At 41.6% G+C, this 16,822-nt stretch overlaps 1 protein-coding gene across 2 annotated transcripts in view; it reads right to left on the bottom strand.

Annotated features, from left to right (window-relative positions):
• The window catches only part of PTPRN (protein tyrosine phosphatase receptor type N), a 193,996-nt gene that overhangs the window by 113,872 nt on the left and 63,302 nt on the right, over positions 1-16,822 (bottom strand). For both annotated transcript variants that reach the window (XM_073634326.1, XM_073634327.1), the window contains exons 6-9: positions 16,009-16,318; positions 13,765-13,953; positions 6,322-6,356; positions 2,601-2,941 (exon numbers count right to left, since the gene is read on the bottom strand). In XM_073634326.1, coding sequence (XP_073490427.1) covers positions 2,601-2,941; positions 6,322-6,356; positions 13,765-13,953; positions 16,009-16,318 — 875 coding nt within the window. The remainder of the gene's footprint in view (positions 1-2,600; positions 2,942-6,321; positions 6,357-13,764; positions 13,954-16,008; positions 16,319-16,822) is intronic.

The raw sequence follows: 16,822 nt of genomic DNA, 5'->3' as shown, positions 1-16,822 counted from the left end.
ATTTCTTATTGAAATGTTGTGCTTGATCAAGTGTTGGACTCATATCGTGTGACATAAAACTCTGGAACTACCACTATTTTATTATTTAGGGTCCCTGCTTTTAGAAAATATCTGTTTGGGGGTTTTAAGTAAACTTCAGACCTAAAATAATTTTTTCAACATGTGTGCAAAAAAAAAAAGGCTCTGGCAGTGAAAGGGTTAAATGTGATTTCAGAACGTGCTGTGGATGCAGATGGCAATGGCAGTATGTATGCAAAAAATATTTTTGCAGTCTTATTCTGGTCTACAACTCTAACCTGCCTTACACAGGGTTCCCTTTTAAAGTGGTGTTCAACCCAAAACAAAAATTGTAATACAGTGTGGAAAATAATTATTTGATCACCTGCAGATTTTGTAAGTTTGCCTACTTACAAAGAAATGAATGAGTCTATAATTGTTATCATAGGTGCATTTTAAATGATAGAGACAGAATGTCAACCAAAAATCCAGAAAAAACACACGATACAAATAAATTGAGTTGCAGTTCAGTGAGTAAAATAGGAATTTGATTCCCTACCAACCAACAATAATTCTGGCTCCCACAGATTGGCTACAGTAGGTGCTCATGTGGTACACAGATTAGTCTTGTCAATTTAAGAAGGTGCTCCTAACGACAACTCGTTATGTGTATAAAAGACACCTGTCCACAGAATCTCTTCCATTCCAACCTCACCATCATGGGCAGAAACAAGGAGCTGTCAAAGGACGTCAGGGACAAGATTGTAGACCTGCACAAGGCTGGAATGGGCTACAAGACCATCAGCAAGAAGCTTGGTGAGAAGGAGACAACTGTTGGAGTGATTATTCGCAAATGGAAGAAATACAAAACAACCATCAATTGCCCTCAGTCTGGAGCTCCATGCAAGATTTTGCCTCATGGGGTGAGGATGATCACGAGAAAAGTGAGGGATCAGCCCAGAACTACATGGGAGGAGCTTGTGAATGATCTCAAGGCAGTTGGGACCACAGTCACCAAACAAACCATTGGTAACACAATACGCCGTCATGGATTGATATCCTGCAGCACCCGGAAGATCGCCTCCTCAAGGAGGCACATGTACAGGCCTGTCTGAAGTTTGCCAGTGAACATCTAAATGATTCAGAGAAGGATTGGGATAAAGTGCTGTGGTCAGATGAGACCGAAATTGAGCTCTTTGGCAATTAACTCAACTTGCCGTGTTTGGAGGAAAAAAAATGCTAACTATGACCCTAAGAACACCATCTCTACAGTCAAGCACGGAGGTGGAAACATTATGTTTTGGGGCAGTTTCTCTGCTAAAGGTACAGGGTGACTTTGCCGCATTGAGGGGCCAATGGATGGGGCCACGTATTGTAAAATCTTGGATGAGAACCTTCTTTCCTCAGCCAGAACACTGAAGATGGGTCATGGATGAGTCTTCCAGCAAGACAATGACCCAAAACATACCACCAAGGCAACAAAGGAGTGGCTCAAGAAAAAGCACATTAAGGTCATGGAGCGGCCTAGCCAGTCTCCAAACCCTAAACCTGTAGAAAATGTATGGATGGAGCTGAAACTTCGAGCTGCCAAGCGACAGCCAAGAAACCTTAAAGATTTAGAGATTTGTAAAGAAGAGTGGACCAAAATCCCTCCTGAGATGTGTGCAAACCTGGTCACCAACTACAAGAAATCTCTTACCTCTGTGCTTGCCAACAAGGGTTTCTCCACCAAGTACTAAGTCACATTTTGCTTGGGGATCAAATAATTATTTTACTCACTGAACTGAAACTTGATTTATAACATTTGTATCGTGTGTTTTTTTCTGGATTTTTGGTTTTATTTTCTGTCTCTATCATTTTTAAATACACCTATGATAAAAATGATAGACCCTTCATTTCTTTGTAAGTGGGCAAACTTTAAAAAATCTGCAGAGGTTCAAATAATTCTTCCCCCCCCCCCACTGTATATAGCAGCTTACCATTCAATAGATGTGGGGACTGCATTAGTTTTCTTTTTAAGGCTTATTTCCCTGTTTTCACCTGGTGATCTGGCCAGTAACACACCCCCTGTATTAGAGTGCTTCCACTCTGGATGAAGGAGCACAGGGGGCACAGTAGACAGCAGCATTATCAGTCTGGGCGGAGGGGAGTGTTAAATATACTAGCAGATTTAAATACACAAACAAATAGAAGCCAAACTCCAGCTAACACTTTATAAGCAGTTACAGCAAACAGATTTTTTTTTCTTTTTGGGATAAAGGTTTTACATAAATAAAACTGATCACCCCTGCCAGTGTTGAATAGTTTGTCTTATCCCTGTAACTGATACATCTGCAGGGCAGCTTGTTCTTTTGAAAAACAGATTTACTGGCTGGATCACCAGGTGAAAATAAGGAAAAGAGAAAACGAATGCCGCCATCACATCAAAGAATTGGTAATCTGCAATATAATAAATGTTTGCTTTTGGGCATAATACCACTTTAATCTTTAAAACTAAGGCAAGCCAGCGGTCTCCCACCTGCCAGATGTGGTCAGAGGCTCCCCAGTACTCCCTTCCCCTGATCACAGCCCTGACAGTTTGTGTTAGTAATGAAGGAACTCACTTTTGGTCGGTCAGGATGTATCCATAGTCCTCTGTAGCTTTGTGTGGGCTCTGCCCAGGGTCCAATCTCATCTCTGGGATTTCTGGGTAACTTTTTTTCTCTGGGACCTTTTTTTCCCCATCTTCAGCTGCCATTGGGTTCCCAGGCTGCTCCACCATAGTCTGGGAATCGGGTACCAGGTGGGTGGTGATGGTGGCAGTTGTTGCGCTTATGCGTCCATCGGGCACTCGCTGGTCAGTATTCAGTGCCAGGGGGGCTGGAGAGATCTCTCTTGGGGATATTTCTGGAGCTGAGAACTGCGGTTCGCCCTGGGCCAAGTGCTGCATCTCCCCTTCGGAGACCTGTGATAAAGGATTAAAGCTGAAGTTTAATCTCCTCATTTCAACTCCCTTGGTTTCTCCTTTTCCCTTCATCAACATGCTAATGAAATTATTAAATAAAACCTGTTTTTATTACATGTTTTATTTTGGACACAGTGACATCATCACTGGGTCTTTGCGCTTCTCTATGCAATGCAGGGTGCTGTTCATGGCTTCCTGAAAACAGGAAGCTGTGGTCATGCCCACTTGTGATGCTGAGCCTCCATGATTGAAAGAACTGATTTTCAATGAATGAAAGGGGCGGACCAGGCTGGGGAGGAAAGGGCTAGATCAGGAGTGTCAAACTCAATTTCATCCCAGGCCACATCAGCATTTTTGTTGCCCTCAAACGGCTGGTTGTATCTGGGATGTGTTATGTACAGAGTGCAGAGTTCAGGATTACGCTACATACAGAGTGCAGAGTTCAGGGGTGTGTTGTGTACAGAATGCGGTGTTCAGTTGTGTGAGATGTACAGAATGCAGTGTTCAGGAGTGTGCTATGTACAGAATGCAGTGTTCAGGAGTGCGCTATGTACAGAATGCAGTGTTCAGGAGTGCGCTATGTACAGAATACACTGTCCAGGGGTGCGCTATGTACAGAATGCAGTGTTCAGGAGTGCGCTATGTAAAGATTGCACTGTTCAGGGGTATGAGATGTACAGAATGCAGTGTTCAGGGGTGTGCTATGTACAGAATGCAGTGTTCAGAGGTGGGCTATGTACAGAATGCACTGTTCAGGGGTGCGCTATGTACAGAATGCACTGTTCAGGGGTGGGCTATGTACAGAATGCAGAGTTCATGGGTGCGCTACGTACAGAATGCAGTGTTTAGGGGTGGGCTATGTACAGAATGCACTGTTCAGGGGTGGGCTATGTAGAGAATACAGGGTTTAGGAATGCACTACATACAGAGCTCATGGGTGTGCTGTGTACATAATGCAGTGTTCATGGGTGCGCTACGTACAGAATGCAGTGTTCAAAGGTGCGCTATGTACACAATGCAGTGTTCATGGGTGTGCTACGTACAGAATGCAGAGTTCATGGGTGCTCTACGTACAGAATGCAGAGTTCATGGGTGCTCTACGTACAGAATGCAGTATTCAGGGGTGTGCTATGTACAGAATGCAGTGTTCAGGGGTGCGGTATGTACAGAATGCAGTGTCCAGGGGTGTGCTATGTACAGAATGCAGTGTTCAGGGGTGCGCTATGTACAGAATGCAGTGTTCAGAGGTACGCTATGAACAGAATGCAGTGTTCAGGGGTGGGCTATGTACAGAATGAAGGGTTTAGGGGTGCACTATGCACAGAGTTCATGGGTGTGCTGTGTACAGAGTGCAGGGTGTGCAACCCCAATCCCCCCCCCCCAAAAAAAAGCTTTTTTGTATCTCTCTCTCTCTCCTACCTGGTCCGGCCCTAGTACCTCCCTGTGTAGATGACTGCCTTGATAGTTCTCTTCCTCACATCCTGGAGATCTGTCCCCACCATGCCCTGCCATGAGTGTGTGCGGGGATCTGTTAGATCTGGGAGCCACTGAGCAAAGCTGTTCCTTGTAAACACAGAAGGCTTCTATGTTTACAAGTCCCAGCGGGGCGCGGAGGGTGAGAGTCGGAGGTGGCAGAATGGAGCTTCCCACATTCTTGCTGGAAAACTGGGTGTGAGGATCACATAACAAGGCCTAACAGGCCGCATTCGGCCCACCGGCCTTGTGTTTGACATATGTGGCCTAATAATACTGGACATCCTGTAGCTGGGAAATGGGGTAAATGTGTACCTTATATTATAGTGTCCCTCATCACTATGTTCTCCAACGGGAACATAAACGGCAATAAAAAGCTGACGGAAGCTAAAACCGTCTCATGTTCTACCAACTAATAGTTAATGCTAATACTTTTTATTGCTATCTATGTTACTCCTGGAGATTTGTCTTAATTTCCTGTCCTGATGGTGTGTTGTCACTGGAACAGGAAGTGAAGGAAAACCTCCTCAACAGGGCCAGTGGTCCTCACTCCAAAACTAAAACAATACTTTGGCTGGAGATACACTTTAATACCTAATACCTGTCTTTATATTAGCTTTTACTCCTTTTGAAAATCAAACCTCAGACTAGAAAGAGCCAGTAGAGGAAAACAATTAACCTTATAATGCATTCTACCATTTTAAGGGATAACCTTATCAGTATGCTGCTTCTCCTTACTTATCCAATATAGAACATGTAGGTAAGTCGGTGACCATGAGCCAGAACTTCAGCCATTTTTTTCCAGCCTACAGTCAATCCTCATAGTGATTTCCAGGAAGGATGCTTGTCAGCTCCATCTAGAGGCCATATTGTGGTACTTTTTTTCTGATTGTTGTATTTCAGAAAAATACAGCATTATGGCCACTAGATGGAGCTGACAATCACATAAAATCATTGTATTAAAAGAATATGTAAACCCAGCATTTCCTATTCCTGATATGTGGCTGCTGTACCATGTACTTGTATGAGGACGTCTCCTCTTCTCTTTGTATTGCTTCTTTTTATGTAAAAATCCCTGCTGTTCCTGCCGGTCCCTCTGCTTTCCTATTAAAAACTGACCAGGGGTCAGTTCTTTAGCTGTGCTGGGAACCCAGCCTGCCCTCCTCCAATGATCAGACTTCTGCCAACATGCCCGTCTGCACAGCCATTCATTGGGAAGACCAGTGTACTGTTGTTTCTCCTCTCTCAGCTCCTTATGCAGCTGAGAACAGTGGGTATGCGATCGCTTAAAAAAAAGGGGGAAAAAAAAGGTATTCATGATGTTTATTGTAGCTATACACAAATATTTTGCCTTACATTTCTATTTTAAACGGAATGGGTTGATTTTACAAGGTGAGGGTTTACATATACTTTAGGAATATGGAAATAATTTGTCAAGGATGAGCGAATGCTTATCACATTTACTTATTTTTTACAATCACAATTATTTATTTTTTATATAAATTATATATATGAATGAATATATATATATATATATATATATATATATATATATATATATACATATATACATACATATATATTTATATTTTTTTGCAATTCCTATTTAAGAAATAAGGCCATCCTCTGACTTTGGGTGCAATGCCCAGCTCTGGATGCACAACGCCTGTATTTCTTTATACAGAGACCAGTGAAAATCCACATATTATGAATGGACAACTCATATGGTAAAAACAAGCATTTAAAAAGGATTTTACTGAAAAGTTGATCAATGTCCAAAATAAGGGGGTTTCTAAAGAAACTAGCGACACTTGGCAATAAATTACTCAGCATATGGTAAAAACACACACACAATTACAAACAATCTAGTTTTTATTTTTTTTATTATGCTATAAAATGTTACTCACTCTTTTTGGTGGGCTTTTATCCACATTCTTTGTCCCTGCAAAGAGATAAGATACAAATTTAAAGGGGTTCTCTTCTTTACATAAATATTTATCCAATGCCCCCATAAGCCTCTCTATAATTAAAAGACAAAGGGGGAGATTTACTAAAACCGGAACACTCAGAATCTGGTGCAGCTGTGCATGGCAGCCAATCAGCTTCTAAATTCAGCTTGTTCAATTAAAGTGATTGTAAAGGTAAAATTAAAAAAAAAAAAAAATAACAAACATATCATACTTACCTCCATTGTGCAGCTCGTTTTGCACAGAGTGGCCCCGAACCTGCTCTTCTGGGGTCCCTCGACGGCTCTCGCGGCTCCTCCTCACATCTAATAACCCCCTCGGGAGCGCTTCCCCGAGGGAGGTTACCTTGCGGGCGCGCTCCCGAGTCCAGCACTCTGCCCCCTTATGATGTCACCACCTGGGGCATGACGGAACGGTGACGTCATAAGGGGCGGGGTCACCGGATGACATCACCCGGTGACCACGCCCCATGCCTATATAAGTCGTTGCGCACCAAGCACGCGGCATTACAGCGGGAGAGAGTGTCGTGTCAACATCGGAAGAAGACCGGAGGGAAGAAGACGACAGAGAAGACCGGGCCAACGCTAGCAAAATAGCGGGCAAAAGAGCAGAAGTTAACGGAGGAGCCCGGCAGAAGAACCAGAGACCGGGAGAAGAGGCCGGAGAGAGCGGAGAAGTCGGAAGAGACCCCCCAGGTCAGAAGAGACCCCCGGAGCTGCCTAATAAATTTCTTTAAAAACATGTCTAGTGTGTTTTTCTTTATTGACACTTTTTTTTCCCCAGGTGAGTGGGTAGGGGTACGATGTACCCCATACTCATTCACATAGGGCGGGGGGGGCCGGGATCTGGGGACCCCCTTATTAAAGGGGGCTCCCGGATTCTGATAAGCCCCACGCCCGTAGACCCCGACAACCAATGGCCAGGGTTGTCAGGAAGAAGCCCTTGTCCTCGTCAACATGGGGACAAGGTGCTTTTGGATGGGGGGGCACAGGGCACCCCCCCGACCCAAAACATACACCCCTCCATGTTGCACCCCTTTTCCTGACCGGCCGGGCTGCGTGCTCGGATAAGGGTCTGGTATGGATTTTGGGGGGACCCCCCACGCCGTTTTTGAGGCGTAGGGGGTTCCCCTTAAAATCCATACGAGACCGAAGGGCCTGGTATGCTCTAGGAGGGGGAAAACCCATGCCGGTTTTTTATTTAAAATTTGGTGTGGAGTTCCCCTTCAAGATCATCAGAGCACAAGTCGCATGCCAAAGTCGGATCATGCAAGACTGCGATTTGGCTTTGATCCAACTTCAATGATAGTCAATGGGCTGAAGTAGGATCAAAGTCGGACCAAAGTAGTACAGGGAGCATTTTCAAAGTCGGACCGACTTGTGTCGGACCAGTTAAGACGGCTCCCATAGGGAAACATTGATTTTCACATGTCATGCGACATGAGCTCCCAATGTCGGAGCGTTTGTCGCACCAGTGTAAACCTGGCCTTAAACTTTGACAATAAGCCCAGGTACACATTGGAGGCGGGTTTGAAATCGTGCAAATTCAGCTGAACTTGCACAATTTCAAACCCGCATTTCATTGCGACTTTGGGGAAAATGCCCCTGAAATCTCCAAAAGTAGTGCAGGAAGTACTTTTGGGAATCGGTGTCGGCGTCGCACCCATTCGGACGGTGCCTTTGCCGGCAATAGGCTCCGATTTGGCATGTGGCTTGACCTTTCAAATATGCCCATTGTGAATGGGGGCTTAAGACTCCCATTTACACCAATGCGTTTTTTCATGCTTTTTGCAGAAATGCAGGACTTTTTTTTGTTTAAGGCCTGATTCACACCTATGCATTTTCAGTGCTTTTTGCATTTTGCAGATTTGCACTACAGAACGTGTTCCATAGGAAACCATGTTAAATGGACTGTATGCAAATCTGCAAAATGCAAAAAGCACTCAAAATGCATAGGTGTGAATCAGGCCTAACATGGGTTTTTATGGAACACGTTCACATCAATGCATATTTGTGCCTCTGCATTTTTGGGAAGGGTCAGGGACTTTTTTTAAACGCAAAACTGTGCTTTTTTGCTTTTTTTTTTGGTTTAATAGACTTCAATGGAGAAGCTGCAGAAAGGCATGTAGTGCGTTTTTACAGCGTTTTTTTGTCACAATTTGCGTTTTTAAATCTGCCCAACAACAAATTTTACCCCCCCCCTAAAAAAGGATAAAAAACACAAATTGCAGCAAAAGCGTGGCAAAATCAAGGTAAAAATGTGCTAAAGAAATGCAGAAAGTACTGCAGAAACGCCCAAAAGCAACATGCTTAGATGTGAATGGAGCCTTGGAACCTGGAAGCTGATTGGTTTCTATGCATAGCTGCACCAGATTGTGGACTCTCCAGTTTTAGTAAATCTGCCCCAGTAGGTTTTTTTTTTTTATTTCTTTTATTTAAGACATTTAAAGTATTACAATGCAAAGAAAACTCACTACAAAGATCAGTAATATATGTAGAGAAAAATATTAAAATGAATATTTGAATAATAAAGTTAAAAAATAAATAAAAACACAATAATAATAATTGAAAAATAATTTTAAAAAAAGAAAGGAAAATATATATATATATATATATATATATATATATATATATATATATATATATATATATATATATATATATATATATATATATATATATATAATTTTGTTTTTCCAAAAATATTAGACAATGCATTGTTAAAAGTATATATTACATGACATAAGATTACACAATGAATGATGAGGTAATAGACTGTATAATGGAGGAGAACAAAAATTTTCCCCCAGTAGGGAAGTAAGAGGACACCTTGTCCTCACAGAAACTGAACCTCCATTCAGGGCTTACAATCTTCCTGCATGCATCCACCTCAAGCATGGGTGTAGATGACAATAACAAATGGCTCCTGGTTTTTGATTCATCTTATTGTACATCAAGAATTCCTTTTGCATTTCTACCCAGCATTTGTTTGGCCTTGTATTGGGAAACAGCTTTGTAAGGGGTAGGGGGCTGCGGGGGTTCGTAGTAGGCGGGCGGTTGTAGTCACGTCCTTCAGGTTTCTCCTCCTCTTTGAGTGCCAAGCAAGAGAGGTCTACCCCAGGGTTGGGTTCTTCTGGGCAACGCTAGGCACATTGTTACAGGGTCACTCTACTACACATATAGGGTAAGACTGTTTCGTGTCGTCTTCACCAATTCCCTGGGACAAGGCTGATGTTGCCGTGAGGGAATACTCAACCTTATGGTGGGCCTCTAATCTTAGAGATGAATGTACACCATGTATACTGACACCGCAACTGTTAACGCTCAGGTCCCCATCACAATGCACACTTTATATTTATTTATTCTAAAGTTCAGACACTATTAATATCAATTTGATCCGATTGAAATGATTTAAGTTACCGTATATACTCGAGTAGAAGCCGAGTTTTTCAGCACATTTTTGTGCTGAAAATGCCCCCCTCGGCTTATACTCGAGTCAAGCACTTTTCTGCAGCAGAGAATGACATTTTTCCAAACTGACTTTGGGGCCCCTTGGTGCTAGGAACCCCAAATTTGGTGTGCAAACCTAGTAGAACGAGCACTACAACTATCCAAAGCTGGTGTTCCTAGCCCTACGTGGCCCGGAGATACGGGGCCCCAAATTCAGTTCCGAAAGTGTCATTCTCTGCTGCAGAAAAGTGCTTGACATTTTCCGAACCGACTTTGGGGCCCCGTATCTCGGGGCCACTTGGTGCTAGGAACCCCATCTTTGGATATGATGTAGTGCTAGTTACACTGGGTTTGCACATTTTTTGGGGTTCCTAGCACCACGTGGCCCCGAGATACGGGGACCCAAAGTCGGTCAACTGTGTCCAGCTGCAGTAATGTCATTTTGGAACCCTTTGGGTCCAGAGACCCCAAATTTCGACTGCAGCTAGGGGGCATCTAGGAACCCTTAACTACCGCGTTTGAAGTTTGGGGGACCTATGGCTGCAAATGGGCACAGTGAGGCTGCAAATGGGCACAGTGAGGCTGCAAATGGGCATTGTTGACCCTCTTTTCCACTTACAGTAGCTGCGCATTTCTCATCCTAGGCTTATACTCGAGTCAATAAGTTTTCCCAGTTTTTTGTGGTAAAATAAGGTGCCTCAGCTTATATTCGGATCGGCTTATACTCGAGTATATACGGTAATATAATCTAGTCTTATTTAATTTAACATAGACCTCTTAATGAGATTAAGTACCATATAATTTACATAATTATTTATTAATTATTTTCCAGCTTTAGACATAGATACTATTTTATTTAAATTCTGTTTTATATATATATATATATATATATATATATATATATATATATATATATATATATATATATATATATATATATATATATATTTATATAAATTATATATATATAATCTGATTTAATCTGATTTTTGGCAGGTTGCCAGTTTTTCGACCAAGGACTCCCAATTGGGCTGTTTTTACACACCCTCTTCTTTGGAGCCATTTGCATTCTCCTCCTTCTTTTCAGTTTTTATCTTTCCATTCCTTTTCCCTTCCCTGATATCTTTCCTGTTGCTGATGCACTGCTCCATGAAATGACCCCTCCTGTGTTTCCTGAATGTTTTTCTCCAGTCATGGTATTTACACCAGTCAATTGGTATATTGGTTTGGATAATATCATATATGTATATATTTTCGTGTTTTTTTTCTCTCTCTTGAGTAAATATTTTTCAATAATTTTCTTTCTTTTTAAAAGTACTACACAATGTCTTTCAATTATATATAGAATGCCAGAATGTGTTGCACTTATTGAGTGATCTCTGACAATGTACAGCAAATAATTATGACCACATATGTAAAGTACATGGACTTAATGTGAATTATAATGTACCCCCTAGTACCAATAGGACCCCCTGAAGAAGCTATTGGCGAAACGCGTAGTGATCCACTGGCGCTGACACTGGTACTCCGTATGCCTGACCTCCGACCAGAAGGGATCTGTTTTGGACCTTTCATACCATCATTACATGGGCCATTCATGCGGTTTTTCTTGCTCAGCCTCTGTATTCATAATAGGGGACAGTGTACCATTTAATAATGTTCATGTTTTTTGTTTCATCATATTTTTATGTGATTTAATACATTTTGATATTTTTTATATTATATTTTATTTATAAAGACTCCCTTTTTCCTTTCCTATTTGGGATTATATTGGTAGCCTTCAAAATCCATTTTTCCTCTTTTTGTTTTTTCTCCATGTAATATTGGATGTGGTGCCTTGCTATGTAGTATGTCTCAAGCTTTTTCTCACAAATGCACACCTTCACCGTAACTTGCATTGTGAACAGTGATTTGTCTATTTCTTCTTCCTGAAATCAACTCTGATTTCAGGGAGAAAAAGCAGACTGTTCTGTTAAAGCAGCACACATTACACACATTACACTTGTTAGGCACACAGTTAACCTCTTGATTGCCACTGATGTTAACCCCTTCCTAGCCAGTGTCATTAGTACAGTGTACAGTATTAGACAGGTTCGTTACGTTCCGAATTAATATTCGGACAAATTTTTCATTATTCAGAGATTCAGAAATAGACACATACCTGAATTACAATATAAACTCATTTTCCCGAATGCTCTGAATGACGAAACAAATGTCGTCCAAATTTCGGAAATTCGGACTGAAATTCAAATCTAATTTTACATCGAAATCCAGTCAAATTCTAACTGTATATATATTGCTGAATTTAAAGACCGTGTGTGTCATTAGAGTACCATTTCAAAATAATGCTGTTTTAGTTAATCCAAAGGTGATTTAAAGAGTCATTGTAATCATTTGATGAAGATTTTTCTTTTGTTTGTTCACTTTGCCACATTCGAATTTAACAAAAAAAAAAAACTAAAGTTTTCGATTCGGCCAATTTAAAATTTATCGATTCGAACGTTTCGAAACGAAAAACATTTGTAAATTCGAAGAGAATTCGAAAAATTCTGAATACGAATCAAGGAATCAATCGAATTTAACAAAACGAAATAACTAGATTAACAAATCGAAACAAATTCAGTAAAAAAAAAAAAATGTGTAAATTCTAAGAAAATTTGAAGAATTCCGAATATGAATTCCGAATATGAATTAAAGGAATCAATCGAATTTAACAAAACTAAATAACTAGATTAACGAATCGAAAAACAAGTTCAGTAAAAAAAAAAAATCGGTAAATTTGAAGAAAATTTGAAGAATTCCGAATATGAATCCCGAATACGAATTAAAGGGATCAACTGAATTTAACAAAACAAAATAACTAGATTATCGAATCAAAACTAAATTAATTTTATCGTCATGCACATGTCCATACAGTATTATCACTAACCACTGTATTAGTGTCACTGGCGATGTCAGTGTCTGTTAGTCTGTTAGCGTCCCTTCCAGGCAGTGTCAGTTAGCGCCAGATTTCCCGCCAGACTATCACAGTCACACTATAAGTAGCTGATCACCCCCATTACAAGTATAGCATCTGTATGAATCGGTATCTTGATCACAATCAGAACTTCGGAACTATACCAGTGTCCCCAATAGTATAGTGTCCCCAATAGTAGAGTGTCCCCAAAAATGCAGTTTTGTCTTTACTAGACATGAATACATATGATGAGGGGAAGATAAAGTTTCTCTTATTTGTGAGGTAGAGGCAGAATACATTTTGGCCTAAATGTATGAAGAAATTTGATTTCATTGGATATATTTTATAACAGAAAATAGAAAATATTGTTTTTTTTTTCCTTTTAATTTTCGGTCTTTTTTTAATTATATAATAAAAAAAAACATTTAAAAATCCCGTGGTGATCAAATACCACCAAAAGAAAGCTCTATTTGTGTGAAAAAAATTATATAAATATTTGGGTACAGTGTTGCATGACCGTGCAATTTAAAGTAGCGCAGTGCTGAATAGCAAAAAAACGCCCTGGTCACGAAGGGGTTAAAACCTTACCAGAGGTCAAGTAGTTAAAGGCAACCAATAACTATAGCGTTGTTATATAATAGGAAATGGCAAAATTTTAAAGGTTTTATATATTTGTTGCAACCTCACCCTGCTCCTTCCCTTGTATATAGCGAATTTAGGTCTAAATGGCAATAAATATCAGAATACTAAATCCGAAAAACTAGTTAAGAACATCTTAAACAAAGCATTACAATATTGTGAGCTCCTCTTATCTGCAGTGTATATAATGTCAATAATCTTTTATACGTAAAAATCCATTAAAGAAGAAATAAAAATGCAAAAAAATGCAAAATAAAAAATCCTCAGCACATGCATAGTGACTGATCACATATATTCCTTATTTCTGCTACTAATAGATGGCCCATATGACTTCCGTACCCTGGTTCTGTAGAGCATCTGATTGGATTAACTGAAGAAAAGCAGACAGCTGCTCCAGTTGTGATTCGCTGAGCTGTCTTAAGTCTACGCCATATTTCTCAAACACTCCCGCTAAACTCTGCACGTCTCCCAAATTTTGTACATCTGGAATAGACTGCATCTCCGCCATGGTCTGCTTTCCCATCGGACCTAGAACAAAAAGAATGGACCATTATGTATCTCTGTCTATGCAAAAGACGCGAGGAGCAACTGTCACTGAATACACTGTAAAGAAGCCTTTTAAAGAGGAAGTAACCTTCCACACATTACTTTTACCTATAGGTAAGCCTATAATAAGGACTGAGGACTGCCGCTCTGATGTCTGCACCTCTATCAGCACAGTGAAAGGTAACATTCTAGTTTATATAGGAAATTCTGGGTAACACAAGCTCTTGTCTTGTTACAGCACACTAGTTGTACTTGTACACTTATTCTAAAAACATTGATTGAATTTCTTTTGTTTATTTATGGCCTTTCAGACAGCAATACTCCTTTGCTGGTTTAACATCGGGGCGTCCCTTGTGGATGTGAATCAGTGGCCGGTTCTGGGTTGCATGCTTGTCCATCTTTGTGTCCAAGCCGACTCTTTCAGCCAATGTCCATTCCCCGCACTTGTTTTTATCATTTCCCCAGTGGCGGCCCGTGCATTGTGGGTACAATGCACAGGCGCCGCCCCCCCATCCCTGCTGCCCCCTCCCTATCCATGCGCCCGGCCCCTTTCGGGACGCCGGACGCATGGACTCCTATGGCGGGGGCAAGAGGGGGTGTATTTTTTTTGAAGCACCTGATTAGAGCCAGAGGCTCTGATAGGCTTCAAAAAAGGGTGGGCTTGGGGTGCAGAGAGTGTGCTCTGATCCCACCCAATTGTGACCATAGCGAATGAACATTCGCTATTTTCACACCGCATTGCCTCCACACCAATCTGGAGGCAGGTCAGTGAGACCTGTTTCCTGACTGGCCAAAGCGCCAGGCGTCCCTATTGGATGCTCAGCGCTTTGGCGGAAGTGGGACAGAGCGGAGGAAGCTGACTGGAGAGGAGACGCCGGAGAAGAGGACTCCTTACCAAGGTAAGCGCCGGTCCTCCTCCTATGGTGTCCCGCGATCCATCCAAGGGGGGGGGGTATTGGGAGCGGGGTATCCCAGGAGGGACACTGGCAGCATTTGATGGGCACACTGGCAGCATATGATGGGCAGACTGGCAGCATTTGATGGGCACACTGGCAGCATATAATGGCACAGTGGCAGCATTTGATGGGCACACTGGCAGCATATAATGGCACAGTGGCAGCATTTGATGGGCACACTGGCAGCATATAATGGCACAGTGGCAGCGTTTGATGGCACAGTGACAGCGTTTGATGGGCACAGTGACAGCGTTTGATGGGCACAGCGACTGCAATTGATGGACAGTGGCAGCATTTGAGGGCACAGTGGCAGCATTTGAGGGCACAGTGGCAGCGTTTGATGGGCACAGTGGCAGCGTTTGATGGGCACAGTGGCTGCAATTGATGGCACAGTGGCAGCATTTGAGAGCACAGTGGCAGCGTTTGAGGGCACAGTGGCTGCAACTGATTTTTTTTTTTTATTTTAATGTGATTGTTTATGACTACAAAATTTATCAGATACTGTGTACTCAATAAAAGTGGCACATGGTTGCCTTTTATTTACTCCATTTCCTTTATTTCTGCCTTAAAAGTCCAAAGGGACGGCCCCTGTTGCACTTGTTTCATGCTCTTTTTTTTCTCACGTTTTAAGGATGTTGGTAGTCCTACACATTTAATTCCCATAAATAATCTTCTTCTATTTCCAAATCCAAATTCAGGTTTATCAAGTTGTTTATGGACGTGCCTTATATAGTATATACTGTATGTATAAATGTTACCAGGATTTCTTTTAGATAATAACTTCATGGTGTGTGTCCATGCCAATTGTAGGCAAAACGGCATATATGTAAAGGAAGTGTAAATGTGATGCTTGAAAACGGCTGATAAAGCCAGTGACCTCGCTGCACATCACTACACAAACCAACCATAGCATTATAAACCTCAATAAAACTTCCTAGGCACTAATCAACAATCACTGACAAAAAAATACGTCCCCGTTGGGGCTTTGATAGCTTTGAACATTGAGTAGACCACCTCCACCTCCTTGCCCTCAAGATAGCCCCACTTTTCAAACAACCAACAAATAACTAAGCACAGAGACCTTTCAATGTCCTTCCTTCTTCTGGCCGGCGGTCCTGGTCACCTTCGTCCATCAGGCTCATCCTTTCAATCCTTTCGGAACTATCAAGGACATCATCCATCAAGTTACTGTCCACACTATCACGTGGAAGCTTCCTTCTCAGTTCTGCCCAGGCATGGTGAGTGTCACTGGGCCACTGAATAGGTAAAGGCGATTCTGGTCCACCCTGAAGCCTCCCGTAGACAACATGTCTAGATCCCTCGGGCCAGGAGTGAGAGGCAGCAAAGAAGTGTTGGGAGTTTCTCACACGGTTGGGGTCCTGATAGCCCAGCTACATAGATAGAAATTGAAAGTTTCAGATAATGACAAGTGGGTTAACTAGAGATATTTAAATAGACAAGTTCAAAGAAACAGATAAATGGAGAAAATATGGCAAAATAATGCTTTGCTAGAATGTTATCTTTCCCATAAATGTCACCTCCAATGTTGGGTCAAATGAGGGCTGGTAATTTCTATTATAAACAGCATTTTTTGGGAAATTGGATGGAATTAATGTGCTCAGCAGGTCAACAACAATAATTGGGGCTCCCATTGGACGGAGGACTGCGTTGGGGTTTGAATTTGGGGTGTAGGGGAAGTTATCTCCTACATCACAGTAATGGAAGCATTACCTGGAGAACAATCCAGAAATTCTTCAAGTTAATGTGTAACTTTAGCCCAAACTTTTTTTTTTTTTAGAGACTGAATAGTTAAGCCCACTTTAAATTTTGAACACTACCTCACAATTAGGAGAAAACACTTTGAAACAAACTTTATCTTCCCGTCATCACATGGG

The sequence above is a fragment of the Aquarana catesbeiana genome, linkage group LG06 (assembly GCF_042186555.1).
Source record: "Aquarana catesbeiana isolate 2022-GZ linkage group LG06, ASM4218655v1, whole genome shotgun sequence".
Classification (NCBI taxonomy): domain Eukaryota; kingdom Metazoa; phylum Chordata; class Amphibia; order Anura; family Ranidae; genus Aquarana; species Aquarana catesbeiana.
Note: the sequence above shows the minus strand (reverse complement) of the source record. Positions and strands in the feature narration are given on the sequence as shown.